Here is a 24,094-nt window from a genome sequence, read left to right as displayed (position 1 = left end):
CTGTAAAAAGAAAAAAGACGTTGCCAGTGAATTCAGAATTTCGCCATCAACACTGTCAACTTTCTTGAAAGACAGAGCAAAAAAAGTAGAAAATTCTCTGGTTGCAAACGTATGTGAACTGCTGCATTTGAAGACGTCGAAAAAGCAATTTTTATGTGGTTCAGTGATGCTTGTTCAAGAAACATTCCTATTAATGCGGCACTCATTCAAGAAAATGTGAGGTTTGTAAACTCTCTTGGGACCTCCCCTAACTAGACAGCAAGCCGAAGAGCGTCCCGAAGTGCGATCTCCGCGTCTGTACGGGGCAGTAGAAGGCTCACAGATATGCTGCATCTCTCCGCCAAAGTAAACAGAAAAGATCTCGATGGGTGATGCAAGGTTAGGAGCACGTAAATTGTAAATGCAGATACTGTAACAGGATTACTTGATCACTGACCTGGCCACGACTCTGCCTGACTGCTATGTCTGTGTATAGCAGAGTGGCAGATCATGCTACAATAAATAACTGTGCCGTTCCTGTTTCAAGCTGAATAAAGCTGGTTTTGCTAAAGTACTGAGACTCAGCCTCGTGTTTTGGGGTGCAAGACAGGGACCTATAGCACAACCCCGATCTTTTATGATTTGCTTCTGTGGCACTTCACTGCAGCAATGTGAGCCTCCTATTGCCCTGCCCCAGCAACGGATAAACAATCTTCCACAGACACTGCAGTCGCGCTTCAGGACGCACTTCAGCGTGTCGTCCCGTTGGGTGGAGAGTGGGGGGTCTCGAAAGAGTTCAGAAACCTCACAATATGAAGAAGAAATAATGATTCGGCTCCTGACTAATAACTGTGCTTCCCACAACATGCTTCCACATTCAGATAATGTTCGCTTTGAATACCTCTCACCCAATTGCACGGCAGCGCTTCAGCCATTGGATTTCGGCATCATTTGCACCCTGAAAGTGTATTATGGCAAGGAAATGCTGAGAAAAATTCTCATCAGCATAACTTGTAGGCAGGAGGAGATTAAAAATAACGCGAAAGAAGCTATTGAAATGATTGCAAACGCCAGGATACAAGTTAAAGAAAGCACTATAGTAACAAAATATAGAATCTCATTACAACAAAATATTTTTTAGGTCCCTGGGAGTTCATTATAACGGAATTTTACCTGTATACTGTTTTCAGTGCTTAAACCAATTCTGAAGTCATCTGCACATGCTTCACTGAATTCTTGTGTCTTGGAGTTTTATTGTTTGAAAACAACAGATGATTGCAAACTAATTGTAATAAAAGGATAGAGAATACTCCACCCAAAGGTCAACTTGGAATTCATATTTTTATATAACTGTAGAACAGAGAGAGAGTAAAAAAGTAAATAACAATTTCTCACACGTATAAACTGTGTGTTTATTAATGTCAGTTTTTTGATGTAAATTACAAGGGACGTTCAAAACATTTCCGCACTTTTTGTTGGAAACGGTGAAAGTGAGAGGAGCAGTAATTAGTCGTATCTGAGAGTATCATGTGACTGGGAAAATTGCATCTCAGAGGACGGTGACTATGTAGAAAAGTGATGTAATTTGTTTTTGAAATCCTTAATAGAGGATTTGTACTTTTGTACGCCCCTTGTACTTTTCAGTCATAATTGTCATGTAGTATCATTGAGAGGCCTTCTTGTTTGTTTAGAATGTTTTGATGCTGCACATTATACTTGTACATTTTTTGGGTGAGCACAGTATTTAGACAACTTTCATTATTTTAGTAGTCTGATTTACAGGATAATATCCTAAGCACTTATTTGACAATGGACGTGGTACAGCATGGGTTCTCTGGTAGCAATGATGGAGCCTAATGTGTTGTTATAGATGCAGTTTTTTAGAAGGATCCTTTTAACTGTATTTCTGTATGTAGATATTCAACAGAACAATATTACAAACTATACAGTCAAAATACATGTTAGTCAGTGTTCCAGCATATTCTAGTCAAAATCAAGACTTTTTACCAAGCAGTCTTCATCCATTCATCCATCCACATTGGAATGGCTAAAAAACAATCCATGAACTTTGTTGACAGCACAACAGTGAGTGGTGTGATCATCAACAATAATGAGGCTTCATACATAAGTGAGAAATCAGAGCTGAAAATGTTACAGGGTGATGGGAACTTGACCTTTAGATTCTGAACTTGGCTGGTTGATAAGGATTGCTTGTTGTTACATTTCAAAAGACTAGTGGCTATAATTTTCAACAAGTGTGCACCCAAATACTGATAAAATAGAGATGAATATATGCAGAATCAGTTATTTTCTGCTTTTCATTTGTATTTGATTTAAAGACCATATAATACAGTCGACCCTTGATATACGACCGGCCTGACATGCGAACAACTTGATTTACGGCCAAAATTTTTGTTTTGATTTACGACCAACATCTTGCGTTACGACCCGAATGCAGTCACGTGTATCCGCTTGCGCGATTGTAAACAAACATCCGAGAGCTTTAGTAAGCGTCAGTCGGAGCCCAGATACATGTGTTTATGGACGAAATTTCGGTCATTGCAGTGATTTACCTATATATATAATTCACTAAGACCATGCAAGCAAGACACATAATTGCTAAGGAAGGAAGAGAAGGTAACGAAGGTAAAGAAAGCAATCACAATCGAAACGAAGAAGGAAATTGTGTGGAAATATGAGAGTGCTGTTCGTGTGACCGATCTCACTAATATGTACAGCATGTCGAAATCCACCATCTCGACAATTTTACAAAGAAAAGATTTGCATAAGGAGGCTCCTTCTAAACAACCACCTTCCGTTTCATTCACCTCCTCCTCCTCCTTTCCTGCAGCCCAAAGATGTCAAATTAAATGGTGAGTACAGTATGAAAATGTTGTTTCTAGAATGGAAAGAATGCCTTTTATTGTCACTATACACATGTACAATGAGATTAAAAGCAGCTCCTTCAGTGCAGACATATGTGTAGAACACAACAAGTAAATAAACAAATAAACAAATGGTGCGAAAAGATGCAAAGAAGTTGCAAAAAAAAAGTTCTGCATAGGGCTTGTATGGTTGTTTCTTTAGCTTTAGCATAACGCCGGATCTGCGGCCCCGCTTCTGCTTCCTTTCCCTCCTCCGTCTGCGTCGTCTCCTAGACCCAACAACAATCCACGGAGAGCCCGCTGGTCTCGCTGTGTTGTCTGGGATATTGTGCGTGTGATGAAAAACACTCGAAACAGATGTCTGGCTCTGGACACCGATGTCTATAAGGTTCTGACAGGTGTAGCGGATGTTCGCCGAACCGATCGTGCACAAACAAGCAAGAAAAAAAAAGTACAAAAACAAAAAAGTGCACTGAAAAGGAGAGCCCTGAGCCGCTGCGACCATGCGCACCGCCATGCTCCTAGCTTAATCTAGCCTACTTCTGGTAGGCTAGGCACTTTTTATAAGTTTTTGGTTAGTACATTAGAAAAATTATTGGTGTTTTGGTAAATTATGCACATTATACAACCCTTTTTTATAATGAAAAGGTTAAGTAAGTGTTGCAGTGGGAGGTTCGGAACACATTATGGGTATTTCCATTATTTCTTATGGGAAAAATAGTCTTGACTTACAACCAACTTGAGTTACAACCAGCCCTCGCGAACTAATTAAGTTCGTAAGTCAAGGGTCCACTGTAGTTTGTTTTCCATTTGAAATCTATTTTTATTGTTAATCAATGTCCCAAACTCAGACACATACATTATGGTTCCACAACAAATTGTGGAAAAGCTGTAGGTCAGGGGTCCTCAATCACGTTCCTGGAGGACTGCAGTGCCTGCAGGTTTTTATTCCAACTAGTTTCCTAATTAGAAAGCAGTCCATGCTAATAATGAAACTTGGTATTGAACTGTTTGGCTTTTAATGCTTGCATTCATCCAAGAGCAATTTTAATTGCACTGTAGAGTTTCCTTCTGTGAGAACATTATCCAAGTGTTTTGTGGACCAGAATAGATTTAAACTTATTGGTCCTTCCAATTCCCCTCTCATTCATTTCTAAACATTTTTATCACAGGTACTTCATGGTAAGCACGTGAGCTGGAGAACTGCTGATTTATTGGTTATCTGCATCTCATTATTAACTAATGTCTGATTAAGAAAACACGCAACAATTAAAACTTAAATGCAGCTGCTACAATCTAAAATAGGCAATTAAGGGTTCTGAATGGTAACAGACAAGAGAACTAAAACTAAACTCAAAAAACGTATTGCTTTAGTAGTAAATAAAAGGGTTCTAATTAAGAAATTGGTTAAAATGAAAACCTGCAGCCATAACAGACCTCCAGGACTGTAATTGAGGACCTCTGATCTACAAAGTAACTAAAATTTGTATTTGATGAATGAAAGCACTAACAAGGCATAGAGTGAAACACTAACTATCATTATCAGCAAGGACTGAGTTCTAATTAGGACACTGGCTGGAATGAAAACCCATAGCCACATTGGCCCTCCAGGACCGTGATTGAGGACCACTGCTCTACGTGAAGGATGGATGCTTTTAAGAGCCACCATATTATGACATGAAAATTAGGGCACTGTCTTTTCTGCTGATTTGACATTTTTATTTCACTCCATTGTGAGCTCTAATGTACTTATAAAATAAGATGCAATAGAATGCCTAAAAGTTAATTTGCAATAACAAGAAAGTGATTATTAACAAATATTATTTCTAATCTTTTTGAAGGCCTCCCTCATGGACAGCAGTTTTTAATGCAATGCCAACTATCTGCTTTGGTTTTCAGGTAATCTCCTTAAATTTTACATGTATTTTTTATATTTGTGATCTGATTTGTTGGGGTTGTAAAATGAATTACAATCGGGGCTTTTTCTACACAAATGAATGTCTTCAGTGTCTGTCAAGAGAATATTGTGATCAATACTGTGTGGAAACTGAGTCCCAAACACAATTACACAAGACAGTCCCAGATTCAAATAAATTCATTTGCACAAAGTACATTTTCACAGGCTTCTTCTCATCAATACACAATCCAGTCCACCCTTCTATTGTCTGTTCTTCCTTCTCTACTCCTCCCATGCAAGTCTCGTCCTTATCCCCTCCCGACTCTGACTCACCTCTGGCTCCTTTTATGTGGGACCTGGAGGTACCTCCAGTGTGGAATTACAGCCAGAAAGCACTTATAATTAAGAACCTTCTTAATTGTGCACAGTTATTTCTTAGCAGTTTCCCCCTGGTGTTTACCCTGGTGGTATAAAAGTACCGCTGCAGGGCTGCCCATCTGGACTACAGCTCCCATGGTTCCCTGTGGTTGTACAAATTGGAGCTTTAACAGAGTAATGTTGGCACCCAGAGTATAGGGGGAATACATTGGCCCAGGAAGCAGTCTCCCTCTGCCCTTTCAGTTTTATGACCTCCAAGCCAGAAAAAGCACCAGCAAGCAAAGTGGCTGGGATACCCTCCCATCAATGTTCCTCTATTATAAATTCACCCCAGTCAGTTAAGGAACCAATGATTCTGTTCGGGACACCAGTCAAATTGTGTTGTTTGTGATAATGGGTATCAAAAGTCCAATAAGTAAATTTCTAGTGCCAGAATAAGGAAAAAAAAAACTTAAGAATCAAGAAGAGTGGCACTGGTTAAAAGAAAGATGACCACATTTGGCAATGCAATAAATATTGCCAGGTTATTTCTCATTGGCTTATTTTTTTTTAACGTTAGTGATACAATATTCTTAACCATTATGATAGTTTAATAACCAGTATTTTTGGGGGCTTGCTAAAAATATTACCTTGAGGCTATTAATGTTCTTCAGTATCAATTTTTTTAGATGTTTTCCTTGTTCTATGCCATTGACATCTTGAGAGGTTTTGGTATTCAGTCCTACTAAACATGCTAAAAAATGCCTGTGAGTTACTGAAAGGGCTTGCAGAGAGTACAACTTGGCTTACAATATTTTTGTACTAGGAAGTCAGTATGGCCCATTTAACTTTATTAACCCTTAACTACTCACACCATTTCTCATCTCATAAGTATTCACTCTGTCTACTTTATGCACCAGTGTTAAAATGGCTATTTATATGCATGCTATGAGGTTGTAATAAAACATATTGCAATAATTTTAAATTGTACGTGCTTTTAATGTAATTTAATACAATATTACTGAATAGTGCGACTCAGTCTAGAACTAAAACCTGATCCACTTCTCCAGTGCTTATTCGTCACTGGTCACACTTACATCCACTGCAGGATTTGCACGTGCATCACATTTCACTTCAGTTGTTTAAAGTTCTTTGCAGACAAAGTCATTGCAAGAAGAACATCTCATCATTGTCATATATACGTAAGTATCCGTGCGGTGTACCAAATGCACCATATGGAACTTGCAACTGTGCATCCACTCGTAAAACTAGCTGTGGGCACACTGAAGGGAAACCATTGTGACACTGTGCTTGTAGTGAATCAAGCTGATGACAGGTGGTAGATGCTGCCGGTAGGTTCAAGTAAAATAGCTTTGGACAAAAATAACTCAGATTGGTGTTCAAAATACACCAGCGCAAGTAGTTAAGGGTTAACCATATTGAAACAGATTTTTTATGACAAAATTCTGATTGTGATTTAGATACATTTTTTTACATTACCTAATAGTATGTTTATTTATTCATATGCCATCAGTCAGGTCCAAGGACAAAGCTGCAGCTTCAAAATTTCTCATTTCATGTTTTGTGAAGGCTTATTTTGTAAATAAACTTTACTTAATTAACAATGTACTGTACCTTTCACAGTCATAAACAACTTTAAAATTCATTCTGAATCTCATTTACTACTGAAATCATTGGATGGTGCCCTTATTATCTTTAGTCTATCTTATTATCTTGTATTATTTTGTAAAATACCTGATGACAGAGCTAAATAAATAAACATTTGTTTTGTCACTTTTATACCACCAGAAAAAAAGTTTCAGGATTTAACAAAATATTAAAAAGCTGATACTTTAAGTGCATTGTAATACATGTATATTGCATTGTTTGTTATTAGCTTACATTTGATTCATTGTACTGGAGGATGTATTTGTTCACTGAGAAGGCTGCTACTGTATTTATAGACAAACTAAATTATATTTTTAAGCTGATTTAGCAAATGTCATGCTGAATGAATAACATTTTTATGGATTATACTATTAACTTTGTTTTCTGTTGATGAATTGACAACTTTAAGGTTTCTTTATTTAGTCATGTTTACACAAGAAAACATGAAATTTGCCTTCTCAGTTGCATCTAATAACAGACAGAATGAAATAAAACAAACAAATAGAAACAAGACAGGTTAAGGTAAGGCAGTTAGATAATGCATATTTACACCAAACAAAAAGGTTACAGGATATATATCAAAACCTTAATCATTATCTCCGATATTTCTTATTGAAAAGTCGAATGGCACAAGGAAGAAAGGAATTTCTGGAGCGATTTGTGTGGGTTTTCAAAGCGACTATCCTTCCTGATTTACTGAAGTTTAGTTCTACATGTAATGGATGTCTGTCATCAGTTGAGATGATTTCCAGTTTCTTTGACATTGCCTTCTGACACACACTAGTCAAATCATCTACATCAGCCCCAATAACTTTAGCTGCATACTTCGTAATCTGCTGGAGCTTTTTTGAGTTTTGGTTTGTCAGACTATTAAATCAGGCAATGAATCTGAAAGTGATCACAGACTGGATCATACTGCGATAAAAGGACAACATGAGGTCCTCGTCTACTTTAAATAGTTTGAGTTTATGGAGGAGAAATAAGCGCTGGCTGCATTTAGAGAATATTTTTTTTTGTATTAGTATTCCAGTTAAGATTGTTATCTAGGTAAGTTCCTAAGTAGTTCATGAGAACTTTGTATTTGTTCTTTAACTTATATATTAAGTAGCAATTTCTAATACAGTATTGCATTAGAAGAAGAAAATGAAGAGCTAATTTAACAATTTAGGAAGTAGTGTTGTGTTTTTGTTTTTCTTCATACCTATTTTTTTTTCCACAGTGTCATGTGAGCAGTGTACCAGTATTCAACAGCATGAAGAAACCAGAAATAAAATCCTGGGGACGAGTTGTCACAGTTGGCATGATACTGTGTCTTTTTGTGTATACTGGCACAGGTAAAATCTTTTTTTATTATTTATAAACATGTAATTATTGGATAACTTCCTGAAGAAACACTTTAAAGAAAGATATATTTTGGCCTTTAATAGTAATTTTGTATCACACATGTTGTATTTCCCTCCTGTTTATCTTCTGTCTCAGTGATATGGTTACAGTAGAGCCAGATTTTATTAAAAAAAAATTCATTGTGATTCACTGTAAAACTAATAGCTGCTTCAGTCATTTGCATTGATAATTTTCATGTGAAAAATAAAAAAAATTATAAAAATTGATGCAACTTCAAAAAGTGTCTTAAAGTGCAAAAAAGTCTAAAACGTGTGATATCACTCTTGGCATGAATTCTTTTTATTTAGGATAATCAGGATTTTCTCAGGAATCTCATTCTGACTTTTACTTCTTTCTCAGTAAGAGATTAAAATATGTACATTTAGTGTTTCACTATGTACTGTTATGCATATTAAAATTATTCATGTTTACTTATAAATCTCTGGTACTATGTACATACAAAATAACATGCCATAATGAGTTATTTATATGTGTGATGTACAGTATGTGCAACAGAACACTTGCATTAATGTTTGTTGCAATGCTTTTTTATTGCATTCTCCTAATAATTACAAATTTTGTATAAAAGACCCCAAAGTCTTAAACTTTGGTATATTAAAAGACTGCACCCTAACCAGTATTTTTGTGTGATGGAGTATTTCATATATTTTTTTATTAATTTTATTTGAAGCAAATAACATCCTATACAGTCAAGTCAAACTTAACAAGCCACAATTCAGCACCCACCCAAGAGAAAGAGAGGAGAGCCAACAGCCAGAGCAAATCCTGAAATGTAGCAAGAAGGGAAATGTATCCTTTTCCCTCATAAAGATGCTTATTCTAGAATGTTATTGTTAAGATCCTGCCATATTTTTAAAAAGTTTTGAACAGATCCTCTAAATGATAATTTGATTTTTTCCAGTTTCAGATAGTATAGGACATCAGTTGCCCACTGACTTAAAAGTTGATCAAGATAAGTCTACATTCTAGTAGAGAGGTAAAGGCAATTACAGTTTGTTTGTCCTTCTATACTTTAAGCCAATTTGGGAGAACACCAAACACAGCTGTTAGTGGGTTAGGAGTGATTGTGACACCAAGACTGTCTGAGAGACATTCAAAGATTTTTGTCCAATATGATGTTAATTTGGTGCAGGTTTAAACCTTGTGGCTTAGTGAGGCTGGAGCTAGATTGTAATGTTCACAGGTTGAATCTTGCCCTAGATACACTTTTGACAATTTTAAATGAGATAAATGCACTTGATAAAAGATTTTAAGTTGAATGATTGAATGCTTTGCTCATATGGAGCTAGAGTGTATTCTATGTATGGCTGGTTTCCACTCCTTTTCTGAAATATTAAGTGAAAGGTCTTTCCCAACCATACCCTTGGATCTTTGACAGGAAAGGAATTTAAAATGTTTTTATATATTATAGAGATGCTATCTGAGTCTTCAAGACAGATCAAGTGATGCAGTGAACCAAATCCCATTTCCAGAATTAATGAAAAATATATGTGGTATACTGATCCCATGCTTATCATATTAGATGCTACCCTATACTTACTGTATACTTGACAAAGTGAAAGCCAATGTCTCATTGAAAAATGTGAAATAGTATGTGTTGTTCTTTATAACTGAATGTAATAACGCTTTAACATGCATATTGTACATAATGTGTCCTTGCCTGTTTTCAGATTTACCAAAATAGGAGAACTTTGGGTTTATAGCAAAAAATTTTAACACAATCCAATTCAAGATTGTGTGGTGTGCAATTTGTCCTACTAGCATTAAACATAAGGGAGAGGCCAACCATGAATGGGGTGCTAGTCTATTGCTTAGTCACTTAGTCACATTCACATAGGAGCAATTCGGAATTGCCAAATAGCCTAAAATGTGCATGTTTAGGATATACAGTAGGAGAAAAACTGGAGGGTACCCATAAAAACATCCATGCATACATGGAGAGAACATGCAAACTCCTTGCAAGAAATAGCTTCTCATGGAAATCGAACTCAGTATGATAAACCCATAATATAGCAGCTCTGACCACTATGTTATTTTGACACGTTAAATTAAATATTTTAAAAGCACTTTTAGTCCACAACGATTTAGTTATTATCCCTCTTGTATTTTATATGGGAAGTAATCCATAGTGAATACTGTATTTGAGTGTACAATATTAAAGCGTATATTATTTATATATAGATAAGGAAATATCACCCCCTTAATTTGCAGTTGTTTTCAAGGTTTGCAAGCTTCTTACTTTAAAGATATGAATGTATATTTCTCTCTCTCTCTCTCTCTCTCTCTCTCTCTTTCTCTTTCTCTGACCTCCATTCCCCTCCTCACAAGCTCTGTCTCCTTCCTCCCAACTCTGGCTTGTCTACTGGAGGAAGGTGTCCCCTTTTATAATAACCCGGATGGGCTCCAGGTACTCCGTCTGACAACACTTCCTGGTATGGTGGAAGTGTCAGATGAGCACCCAGAAGCACTCTGGGTGCCCCTGGGATTTCTTCTGGCAGCACTTCCTGGTGTGGGGGAAGTGCTGCCATCCAGGGTTCCATAACCGTCCGGGAATAGGGATGAGCTTCCCAGCTCTGTTCCAGTGGCCCCCACGCAGACCAGGGCAGCTGCCCTCTCGTTTCCCAGGGAAGGTATCATCCAGGCGTCCCAGCTGGGTAGGGTCCCCAGCCGTCTGCCACAATATACAGGTGCTGGTCATAAAATTAGAATATCATGACAAAGTTGATTTATTTCAGTAATTCCATTCAAAAAGTGAAACTTATTACACACAGACTGATGTATTTCAAATGTTTATTTCTTTTAATGTTGATGATTATAACTGACAACTAATGAAAGTCCCAAATTCGGTATCTCAGAAAATTAGAATATCAATTAAGACCAATGCAAAAAAAAAGATTTTTAGAAATGTTGGCCAACTGAAAGGTATGAACATGAAAAGTATGAGCATGTACAGCACTCAATATTTAGTTGGGGCTCCTTTGGCCTGGATTACTGCAGCAATGCAGCGTGGCATGGAGTCGATCAGTCTGTGGCACTGCTCAGGTGTTATGAGAGCCCATGTTGCTCTGATAGTGGCCTTCAGCTCTTCTGAATTGTTGGGTCTGGCGTATTGCATCTTCCTCTTCACAATACCCCATAGATTTTCTATGGGGTTAAGGTCAGGCGAGTTTGCTGGCCAATCAAGAACAGGGATACCATGGTCCTTAAACCAGGTACTGGTAGCTTTGGCACTGTGTGCAGGTGCCAGGTCCTGTTGGAAAATGAAATCTGCATCTCCATAAAGTTCATCAGCAGCAAGAAGCATGAAGTGCTCTAAAACTTCCTGGTAGACGGCTGCATTGACCTTGGACCTCAGAAAACACAATGGACCACACCAGCAGATGACATGGCACCCCAAACCATCACTGACTGTGGAAACTTTACATTGGACCTCAAGCAACGTGGATTCTGTGCCTCTCCTCTCTTCCTCCAGACTCTGGGACCTTGATTTCCAAAGGAAATGCAAAATTTTCTTTCATCAGAGAACATAACTTTGGACCACTCAGCAGCAGTCCAAAGGCGAGACGCTTCTGACGCTGTCTCTTGTTCAAGAGTGGCTTGACACAAGGAATGCAACAGCTGAAACCCATGTCTTGCATACGTCTGTGCGTGGTGGTTCTTGAAGCACTGACTCCAGCTGCAGTCCACTCTTTGTGAATCTCCCCCACATTTTTGAATGGGTTTTGTTTCACAATCCTCTCCAGGGTGCGGTTATCCCTATTGCTTGTACACTTTTTTCTACCACATCTTGTCCTTCCCTTCGCCTCTCTATTAATGTGCTTGGACACAGAGCTCTGTGAACAGCCAGCCTCTTTAGCAATGACCTTTTGTGTCTTGCCCTCCTTGTGCAAGGTGTCAATGGTCGTCTTTTGGACAACTGTCAAGTCAGTAGTCTTCCCCATGATTGTGTAGCCTACAGAACTAGACTGAGAGACCATTTAAATGCTTTTGCAGGTGTTTTGAGTTAATTAGCTAATTAGAGTGTGGCACCAGGTGTCTTCAATATTGAACCTTTTCACAATATTCTAATTTTCCGAGATACTGAATTTGGGACTTTCATTAGTTGTCAGTTATAATCATCAAAATTAAAAGAAATAAACATTTGATTAAACATCAGTCTGTGTGTAATGAATGAATCTAATATAGAAGTTTCACTTTTTGAATGGAATTACTGAAATAAATCAACTTTGTCATGATGTTCTAATTTTATGACCAGCACCTGTATATAATAGGGGTGAATGTAGGTTTGTATGTGAATGGGCCCATTTATAGACTGATGTGCTGTTGGCATAGATACCAGGCCCTAATGTCCCTAAACTGTCTTCAGCAGGTTTGAGAATGTATACATTTATGCATGTATTTATCATTGGTTTTACACATGAACAATACGAGGCTGACTGAAAAATATCCATCTACATGCTTAATCTCTTTCTTCCATTACAGAGTAAAGTCAAGCCAGAGTCTAATTTCTTACTCTTTTTGATATGAGCATTGGCAGCATGTTTACAGAAATAAAATTGAAGAAGCATAAATTCATTATATAGTTACATGATTTACATGTTAAAACTTGTTTTCATCAGTGTTGAAAAATGATTCTATTGAGAGATATTTTTTGACAAGGTGAAGTGTAGAAAGTTTTTTTCAGTGTGTTGGAAAATTTTCTGAAATTTCAATTGCACATGTCAACAAATCTTTCAAAGTGATATACTATTATTGACATTGAAACCCTCAGATGGAAGTAAGACGATGGATTGATTCTTGCTGTTAAATCTTATTTGAGAATACTTCTTATTGGAGATCCATGTTGGTCTCTTTGTTGGAAGCCCTTTCAGTGTATCTATTGGTACATTATGAAAAAATTATTGCTTGTTTCAAAGAAAAGGAAAGAGATATATAATTAATACCCTTTCATTATTAAGTGGATTTTTATTAGTAATGTATAATGTGAAGTTTTTTTTTTTTTGTTTTTTTTTAATCAACCTCATATGTTATATCACTTTGTTTTTTTATCTGTGTCAGGGATAAATCACACTGATAGGTTCTTCTTTCTTTCTTTTGCCTTTTAGGGGTTTGTGGCTTCTTGACGTTTGGTTCTACAGTTAATCAAGATGTGCTGATGTCCTATCCTTCTAATGACATTGCTGTGGCCTTTGCCAGAGCTTTCATCATAGTATGTGTGCTTACTTCCTATCCCATCCTACACTTCTGTGGCAGGTACAGTGTAACCCGCTCTTGTCAGAGAGGTGCTCTCTTATAACTTAAAACCTTGTAGTCTTATAAAACTTGTATTTATTTGAAATTAAAATTTAGAAAGTTGAAATTCAGAAAGACTGTATTTATGTTTCAGTTTTATACACCAAACATAGGCGGATGTGATGAAATATATGCCAGCAGCTTTCTTATACTGACTGGGAATGCGGTTAATGTATAATTTACAGAAATAAGGAATATATAAGTAGTGTTAGGGAAAAAAATGAATGGTAGAGTTTACTGCTGTCAGTATAATATTTGGTTAGAAACTAATGCTAAGGAGTATGTCAGGTGATCTGATTTATGCTTCTGCATTTTAACACATTTTTATTTAAAATCTCACCAGAAAGTGGCGATTTCACTGTACTTTGTACACATGACGATACTACTACTATTACTGCATGGCAGAAATGCAAGTAATTAGCACATTTAAAATGCCTTATTGTACTGAAAATCCACTAGATGGTGCCTGTGAGCCCAGTAAATAAAAAGCATGCTCTAAGTCAGTGTTTCCCAACCTCGGTCCTCACTGTGGCTACAGGTTTTTGTTCCAACCAGATTCCTAATCAGTGACGACACCTGATAACACTGATCTCATTCAATTAGCTGGTATTTTTCTTTTATTCTACATTCAGAAAAGCACAGCAGCATGATTTTTACATTTATAAGACATTTAGAAATATTTCTATTTTTGCTCTAGATTTAAATGCTTGACTCTCTTTTGTTATTTCATTATATTTTGCCCTTTCTCTGTGCATTTTTTCCCCTTTGTTGTATCTTATTAATGACAATTTAAAACGAGCAGAGCAGACACGCAGGCAAACAACACTAAATAATCAAAGGCTGCAACTACTTTAGCATAAGACCCACTAATTTGTAAATAATGGATTAATTAAACAGTTGGAACACGTAGAAAAGTAGAATGAAAATTGAGATGAAAATATTGTTAAAAACAAAAAAATACATTTTTTCCATATAACTGCTTGGTACATTTTAATAAATAAAAAAGATATATATACTAATTTTTTCTTTTTTTTTTTTTCCAAACTTAGTTTTCTAATTTCTATATTGTTCCCAAAACACAGAACTTGGGCAATAACACCTCACTTAATTAGCCCAGGAGTCCAATTAAAGACAGAAACTGGTTGGAACAAAAACCTGCAGCGACAGTGTGCCCCCAGGACCAAGGCGCTCTAACCCTGCTCTAAGTTAGTGAAATTTACTTAAGTGAATCAATCATCCAACAACAGAGCATTGAATGTAGTCCTCTGCAAAAATAGGCTGTATACTTTAACAAGAACTCTTAATTCTTAAAAAGGTAACCAAAATTATCTTTCACTCAAAAGTCTCATTTAATTTATCTAAGGAAAATGGCTAATTAATGCAAGGGATATTACAGTGTATAAAATGCTCTGAAATTATCTTTATTCCAACCGTAGCATTTTTTCAGTAAATCCTACATCATAAACTATGTTGTTTGTCATCATAATTAATAATGAAGACATTTTATATTATGAGTGTTGTACATATACTTACCTTTAGTAACACCACTGGTAGAGTTGCTTCATGAAACCGCTAGAAATACATTGATTAGGATTTATACTTTGCATTTCTATCATGAAGGGTCTGAAATCCTTTCCCTTGTTTTTCAGTATTTGTCTGATGTTTTGAAATGCCTGCCATTAAATGATTAGTGTGACTCCATTGTCATGTGTGTTAAATTGATCAGAAGCACTAGATTGGCACAGAGTCAGTGAACGTGTGTGGCTTCCCATTCAAGGCTTAATCTTGCCTGCTGCTTCTCTTTATTTTTATATGTCTTCTTGTTGGAATAAGGGGTGGGATGTACTTATTTTATCTCAATTAAAACTTGAAAATACCCAATTGAATTAGTTTCCATTGTGCTGTTGAGGAGTTCATTGAAAGCCTTGGGAATCTCCATAGGTATGAAGTGGAAGCTGCTTTAGTTGTCCATATTGCTTGTCCTGTCTCTTATACTGTATTCATTTAAACACCTTGCTATTAAGCTCTAATACCTACTAGTAATGAACACAAGAATGTAGGGTAAGAATTACTGTATAAAATTATGCATAATCTCCATAAACAAAAGTATTGTTCAGACTATGTAAACAATTATTTCCAATAACCTTCTGAAACCTTTATGTTGTATACAGTCAATGTTGAGAGCAAAAGTTACAAAAAGTCAAGACATCATGAAGGAAAGAAATAAGGAAGTAATGCAATATAGACAAATAATGAGCAAATTTTACAGTGCTTCATAAAGCAAACAACATGTTAGATTTATTATAATTGCTTGAGTGTACAGTATGTCTATGAACAAACCGGTTAATATATAGGGTATATCCAGAGGAACTGTAGATTATAACAAGGCTATGAGGTCTAATAGCAACAAAAATGAGTGCAATAACTGTCCAGGGGTAACCAGTTCATTATAAAGTACTGTTTATGTTAAATCCAAATTATCTTGTCCCCTGTAAAAGCACAGTTATCAGAGTTTACCTGTGTAATTTTAAAATGAATTTAAACATTTAAGAGACTTAAATCTGCCATGTTCATCCTTCCCTCTCACTCTCTACACAGAGCTGTGGTCGAAGGACTGTGGCTGAGATTTCGGGGTGAGCCATTGGAGGTGGATGTCACCCGTGAGCGTAGAAGACGGGTCATTCAGACCATTGTTTGGTTCACTTTGACACTGTTGCTGGCACTATTCATCCCAGACATTGGTCGTGTAATCTCAGTTATTGGTGGACTTGCAGCATGCTTCATTTTTGTGTTCCCAGGTATGTGATTATCTTTAATTGTTGCACCTGTCTGAAATTCAGTGAAAAGTCTTTGTCATTAACCCGGAGATATACTATATTGTATTAGTGGGTGAATTTTTCATTCAGAGTTTGAAACTAAATGTTTTGAAATTATTAATTCAGAGGTAGATGAGTGATCTTCCCTATAGTAACTTGGTGTTCAAAATCACCATCCGTGCAGTGCCATTTTTCTACTGCTAACCATAAAATATCACTTTATAAATTGCAGGATAGTCAATGATAGTCTTACAGACCCAGACATATAATGCATATGCACATAATGAGTGTATTTGGCATAAAAGACAATGAAAACAATTAGGCAGTTCGCTCAGTTTCAAATTTCTAAACTAATCCAGCAGAGCGCAAAGTAGAGATGGCATCTTTAAACAGCAAAGAGTAATTGTTAACCTGGTCTAAAGTGCAACAAAGCTGTAGTTATGATGGATAAACTTTTTATGGCTGAAAAGTCACCTAAAAAGACCACTTCTAAACATATAAATGTGTGTCGTGTGTGTGTGTGGAGCATACATTACAGGCATTTAAAACAAACATAACCTTCAAAGACATCACTGGGTTAGTAGTAAAAGTGAAAGATGCATTGTCGCCGGCTGTATATGGTGTCTGTCACTTACACTTATGATGAAACAGAATCGCAAACGAGGCTGCACAGCATCCAGTATCTCACTATACATCTAAGTGAGTAACTAAAGTAAGTTAACATTACTGATGCCAGAAACACTGGTCTGCCTAATTTATGCCACACACCACCGGCACTTTGGAAGGTTGGCAGTGTACCTAAAATGAATGGCAATTCAGTGTAAATGCATTTTAAAATCCATGACCTTCCCGCCTATTGATTGATTGATTGATTGGTTAGTAGGCCATGAAAGTTAATGTGTTTTCTTTCTTAATCTCATGCAATATACCAATAAAAGAATCAGTCTTTCCGTCAGCAATCTTTCTACACATTCAGGAAATTTACAGAAGTGAAAATGTCCATCTGTGGTGGGCTGGTGCCCTGCCCGGGGTTTGTTTCCTGCCTTGCGCCCTGTGTTGGCTGGGATTGACTCCACCAGACCCCCGTGACCCTGTAGTTAGGATGTAGCAGGTTGGATAATGAATGGATGGATGGATGAAAATGTCCATGTATTGCGAACAAATGTTCTGTTGAATGGTATTTTACTGTATTTCCCCAAATTACACTATCAGCTGCTTTTGTACATTGAGGCATCTGGGGAGCAGAGCGCATAGGTGTAACGTGATCTGCTCAGGAACCGCAGATGCCCTTGTTGTGATCATAAGGCAACCAAAGGGGCAATGCAAGAGACATTAGGAGAAATATGTTGGTAATATGATGGAGAGAGTTTCAGGTAAAATGTACAACATCAGTAAATATAATAACCTGCAACTTTCATCATAGGTGAATAATTATCAGTATTCTTAAAATTATTCAAGTCGTTTAATTACATTTGTGTTTTTATTATAAATAATTGTTTGTCAACAAAGTGAATGTAGCAGAATGTAAAATTACAGATAATTTTTTTTCCTACAGGGTTGTGTTTAATTCAAGTTAAGCTATCAGAAATCCAAGAAGTGAAGCCTGCTAAGTGAGTCCTGTTGTCCACTTTACTACATGAATGAGATGCAGGCAATGCAGTTATCTAAAATCTGACTGAATTTTTTTTCCATCACAGATGGTGGGTCATGGTGTTTTATGGAATCTTTATGGTGACTCTGGGAGCCTTCATCTTTGGACAGACGACCACTAATGCCATCTACCATGATATCATTTCCTAACACCATTTATTATTAAGTTGAAGACTGCAGAGCCCTTCACACAAGCTTCCCATTACGTGAAAGATCAGGACTGGATAATATGGAGTCCTTCCTGTCTTTCACTTTGTGGCTGTTTCCTCCAGTGAGAATAACTTGCATCATCATTCCATGAAAACCAATTTCTTTAAAATATTAAATATTACCATTATATTTCTACTATTATACCACACAAATGTACACCCTGTACAGGTTAGATTATTAAATTGAGCCTTACAGGTATTAAAAACCAGAGCAAGTATGTTCATTTTACTTGTGATTGGTGTACAAGCCTTAATTGTAGAGTATTACAGTCATTATTATTGGTGGTTTCTGTTTCTTCTACATAATGGTTCCTTAGAAGTACAAGTTTGTCAGCGCTTTTCAGTCTCCTTTTGTAATAATGTAATTTTTAATCCAGCTTCATGACAAGAAATGGTTCTTCTCACAATGTAACAGAATTTTTCAGATATATCAAGGGAGAAAGAAAGGAGAAAGGAGCCCTGTTTTTTGGGTCTAATAAGGTTTGTTCTTGTATGGCCAGCAATGTCTGATTACAGTTGCATTGTGTGATGTTAGTGTTTATATTCACAGTTTGGAACGTCATCAGTTACCTACTGTAGTTTGTGGCTTCATTGCCATACAATTGAAAGTAACTATACAATCCAAGTCTATATTATATTTTAAAATCAAGAACCATTTATTAGATACAATTCTTTGGGAAAGTTATTTTAACTTTCTGTATCTCCAGCTTCTATTAATTGGTCAGTTGGGTAGAACATTGCAGTGCATGCTACAGTGTCTGATGTTTGGACACAGGAGTTTAACAGAATACCATTTCAAGTTAATTAGATGACTAGTTTTGCACATCAGTTATTGAAAGTAAAAAGTTTTAACACAAATACATAGAAAGAATTATGGCTTATACTTAGCAGAATGGTTACTGTTAAGCTTTTTTTTTATTGGTTTTGGGAAAAAATCATAAAATTGAAGGGAAGAATTGTTCTTTAATGAGAGCATGAATGCTAGCAAAAGGTGCTGCATGTTCTTTAGATCCATGTTTTTTGGATTTTAGAAGAACTATATTATTTATGTTGGGTATTTTATCTTACTACAAATTTTGAGTGATTTTTAAATATCTTCTGCTTTTTATAATTTAACATACACTAAATGTTTAGTATCTTTTTCTAGTTCAAATGTAGAATTAATTCATGAAAAGTATGGAATATTTTCTTTCCTTTTGTGAAGGAATAAAACTTTTTTAATCAATTATTTTCCTTCATTTTTTAATTTGAATTACAGGACCCATGTTGGGAAGTATCAACAGACGTCTAATGTCATACTGGCTCATGTCACTCACACATTTATTATAATATACCCAATCACATTTAGTTAATTTATATTTAAAAAAATGGTGAGCTCATTTGTTTTTGTTCCTGCAGTGTGAACAGTTTTACAGCTAAGCTGCTAAATTACGTAACTTCCTCTGACATTTAAATTTGCAGACTACCCATATACTCTAACCCTCACTTGTGTATGTGGGTGAAGGACTTGCGTTCCATCATATTTGCTTCAATCTGGTTACCAGGGACTCTGAAAATGCATATTATTTAGTGAAAGGAAAGGGAATAATATATTTATGTGCAGAATGTGTTTAGCAAGCATTACCAGGGAATATTATATTGCAGTTTTATTACAAGACAATTTAGGACCAAGTAATATATTGCAAAGTGATAACCAAGAAGAATGCTTAGATAGGCATACCTGCCATTTTTAAATTAAAAGGGAGTCACATTTTGATTGGGAACCCATCTTTTTGATTTGTACCACAGGTTGCAGTATTCTAGTTAGTGCATATTGGCTGAGCAGAAACAGCAGCAGGTGAAACCTTAAGAATCTGACAAATACAAATCCTAGAATAAAAGTAAAAATAAACAAAACACTAATCCTCTGTGGAGTTTGAAGTGTAGCACTAGATGGAAACTGCTGTTAGACTTTATGCACCCTTCTGCAGTCAGTGGAGCTGCTGGGTCAAATATATAGGGTTCCTCTGAATTTAGAATGGCATTTAGTTTTGGTTGTACCAACGGGTATAAAATAAGGATTACTGTACACAAATACATGCTCTCTATGTATTTCTACAGCTTTGTTACTGTGTATAAAGAAATAAAAGTGATTATTTCAGCCTTTGTGAACAGTCACCTTCAGAAGTAATAAAGAATAATTTGGGCTGCAACTAGGCTCTGTGTCGGTGCAATATTTTATGTTTTGACTTATTTTGCTTTTTAAATTTAAGTGCAAGTTTTCTGTGAAAATTCTTTTTTAATTTGCTTTATAATATGTTTACAATTTATATATTTTGTTATTGATTTCTTGTCTATGAAAACAAATAAATGCTGTTTATGATATTTTTGTTTTTTGCATTTCTCAGCCTTTCTATACATCTCACATAGTACTAATATATCTACTGTGCACAGACATAGTAGACTTCAATCTGTAAATTGCAATCTGAAGCAGTTTTTTGTTAAAATGCATGTTCGCAAATGCTGGCATGTTTGTAGACAATTAGTTATTTTCCAAGTAACAATCCATATTACTAACCGAGAATGGTAAACCGGAAGGCATGGACACAGGTACACGGCGATGGAACCATGAGACATAGTGCGCAGGCGCCTACGGCGCGAGTCTCATAAACCGCAAGCGAAGTCTGATCCACCGCGAACGAAGGAGTCACGGCCCAAAAACGAAAGAGCTCAACTAACGTGAATGAGAAATGAAGCAACAACGCGCCCATAGCTAACGACTAACGACACAGCCACACAAAAAAGAGGATTCTGTGCTGCACCCCAGAGTCAAACGGAAGAGGCTATAGAGGCCCCACAGGTCCACAAAGATAGTACGGAAGGCGCGGGAAAGTACGAAAGGCACAGGCGCCTACAACGCACTTCTGAACTAAACATCCACACTACACAGCATGATCCACGCGCTTCTAACACACCGCAAGCATAAACACGAGATAGTACAGAAACCACACAGATCCGAACTCCACAACATATGTGAATCATATTACAGTAATACAATATTAAGCACATTACAGTATGGTCCACGCGCGTCTAAAACACCGCAAGCAAAAACCCGAGATGGTACAAAAGCCCCAAATATCCGGACTCCACAACATATGTGAATCACATTACAGTAATACAATATTAACAATACAACCACAGAAAACACAGGATCGACACCAGATGGGTAATAAGAATAAACGAACGCTCCGTATTAAACATACGGCATCCTCACACGTCCAAACTACACAGCATATGTGAATCACATTACAGTGATGCATTACTAACAGTACAACCACAGAAAATGCTCCGTATTAACAGTAAGTGCAAATATCCATATTACTAACAGTAAACAACATATAACTAATGGAGACACGGTCACGGCTCCATGTACTCACGGAAAACACAAGCAGAAGAGTCTTCAGCGTCCCACCCCACAGTCAAAACAGACAAAGTACAGAGTCCCCAAACGTCCACAAAGGACAGCATAGTCACACCCGAGATAGTACGGAGGGCACATGCGCCTATACACCGTAAGCGATGTACCCACGGCGCAGAAACGAAACAGCTCAACTAACATATATGTTGTGTTGCACTTTCTGTTAAAATCACTTATTTGTGAATCACATTACAGTACTACAATATGAACAGTACAACCACAGATAACACAGGCTCGACACCAGATGGGTAATAAGAATAAACAAACGCTCCGTATTAAACATACGGCATCCTCACACGTCCAAACTACACAGCATATGTGAATCACATTACAGTGATGCATTACTAACAGTACAACGACAGAAAACGCTCCATATTAACAGTAAGTGCAAATATCCATATTACTAACGGTAAACAACGTATAACTAATGGAGACACGGTCACGGCTCCAAAACGATACAGCTCGACTAAGGGAGCTGCCTGGATAAAATCAATGAACGCAAGCGCCTATAACGCGCGTCTCAAATGCCGCAAGCAAAGCAGACACGGCTCCAAAAAGAAAGAGCTCGACTGACGGAGATACAAAAAGAGAGTACAGAACCCTACACGTCCACACTACACAGCATAGTCAAACCCGACATAGTACGGAAGGTGCAGGCGCCTACAACACGTTTCTAAAGCACCGCAAGCAATAACCCGAGATAGTACAGAAGCCCCAAAGATCCGGACTCCACAGCATATGTGAATCACATTACAGTAATTCAATAATATATGTACTCACAGAAAACACAAACAGAAGAGGCTTCTTCGTCCCGCCCCACAGACAAACCAGAGAAAGTATGGAGTCCCCAAACGTCCACAAAACACAGCATGGTCACACCCGAGATAGTACGGAGGGCACATGCGCCTATACACCGCAAGCGAAGGAGCCACGGCTCAGAAATGAAAGAGCTCAACTAACATAAATAAGTGATTTTAAGATTATAATAACTCCATACCAAGGAATACTCATTCAAGGACAACACGCCATCTTTACTACAAATGTTGTGTATAAAGATATCCTATGTACGTCATCTACACCTTTACACTTCAATATATCTCATACATAGATCTGCACAAACTCAGACATTCTATACTTGCATAACATAACACTTACACTGCTATTCTCATTTACATATATTACATAGACCTACAGATATCGTGACAATGGACATGATACGTAACAATTACCGAGACAGACAGTAATCTCTTTCAAATGTATTTCGGGTTACCCAAGACCAGGGGTTGGCAAGCGAAGCGAGCAGGGGGCGGAGCCCCCTAGTAATTGTCTAATTCAGTATGTTTGTATACAAATGCTTTATGTATACAATTTTATATTCACTGATTAGAGAACTTAGTAGACAATAACAATATATTATATAAATCTAGGTTTATGAAATTAAAATTGTGATTCTTGCTCATTTCTAGGTTTATGAAATTAAAATTGTGATTCTTGCTCATTTCTATTTGTTGATAAGACTAATGGCAAAAAGTAGCCAATTGACTAACTGATCAAAACAATATAAACCAGTACAGGTTTTGCTGCTTTGGTGTTGGAGTTCCTTTTATGAAATTAATCAATTACAAAAAAAAAAGATTAAACCAAGTTGAAAAGGGAGTTGGAAGTTAAATTTTAAATACATAAATGCAAATGGAGATAAAATCTTTGACCATAAAAATATAACCCACATGTTTAGAGACTACTGTAAGTCCTTATATTTAACTCCGTTTAAAGAAGATAAGACACAATCTAATGAGTTTTTGAGTCATTACAGATACCACAGCTAGATATTCTTACTACAGAGGAACTGGATAAACCTGTGACACTCAGAATTACTAGACACTATAAACTCACTTCAAATTGGGAAAGCAGCAGGCTCTGATAGCTGCCCAGTGGAATTTTATAAAACATTTTCAAATAAGTTAGCTCCACTATTATTACCAATACCAATATTATTACCAATATTTATAGAAGCTAGAGACAACACAATTCTACCTCAAACTTTTTGCCAAGCATTCATTTTTGTCTTTCCTAAGAAAAATAAGGACTTACTACAATGTGCATCATACAGACCAGTCTCACTCCTGAATAATGACGTTAAGATACTCTTAAAAGTTCTAGCCAAAAGAATTGAGAAAGTGCTTCCTTCTATAACATCACAAGACCAAGCCGGATTTATTAAAGGCAGATACTTAGCTTCTAATGTCTGACATTTGTTTAATGTAATATATTCACCCATTAAATCTAACACCACAGACATATTATTATGTTTGGATGCAATAAAAGCATTTGATGCATTTGAATGGGACTACCTATTCACTACATTGCACAAATTTGGGTACAGCCCAAACATAAGTGCATGGATCAAATTACTCTATACTGTTCCAAAAGCGGGCAGCACGGTGGCGCAGTGGGTAGCGCTGCTGCCTCGCAGTTAGGAG

At 36.8% G+C, this 24,094-nt stretch overlaps 1 protein-coding gene across 1 annotated transcript in view; it reads left to right on the top strand.

The window, feature by feature from the left end:
* Positions 1-20,519, top strand: part of slc38a7 (solute carrier family 38 member 7) — a 48,919-nt gene extending 28,400 nt beyond the window's left edge. The window contains exons 6-11 of the mRNA XM_028809555.2: positions 4,706-4,763; positions 8,006-8,120; positions 13,296-13,443; positions 16,081-16,280; positions 17,854-17,908; positions 17,996-20,519. Of these exons, the coding sequence (XP_028665388.1) occupies positions 4,706-4,763; positions 8,006-8,120; positions 13,296-13,443; positions 16,081-16,280; positions 17,854-17,908; positions 17,996-18,098 (679 nt within the window). The 3' untranslated portion in view covers positions 18,099-20,519. The remainder of the gene's footprint in view (positions 1-4,705; positions 4,764-8,005; positions 8,121-13,295; positions 13,444-16,080; positions 16,281-17,853; positions 17,909-17,995) is intronic.
* The last annotated feature ends 3,575 nt before the right edge of the window (positions 20,520-24,094 follow it).

This window comes from Erpetoichthys calabaricus, chromosome 9 (assembly GCF_900747795.2).
Source record: "Erpetoichthys calabaricus chromosome 9, fErpCal1.3, whole genome shotgun sequence".
Taxonomy (NCBI): Eukaryota; Metazoa; Chordata; class Cladistia; order Polypteriformes; family Polypteridae; genus Erpetoichthys; species Erpetoichthys calabaricus.
This window is presented reverse-complemented; position numbering and strand designations above follow the sequence as displayed.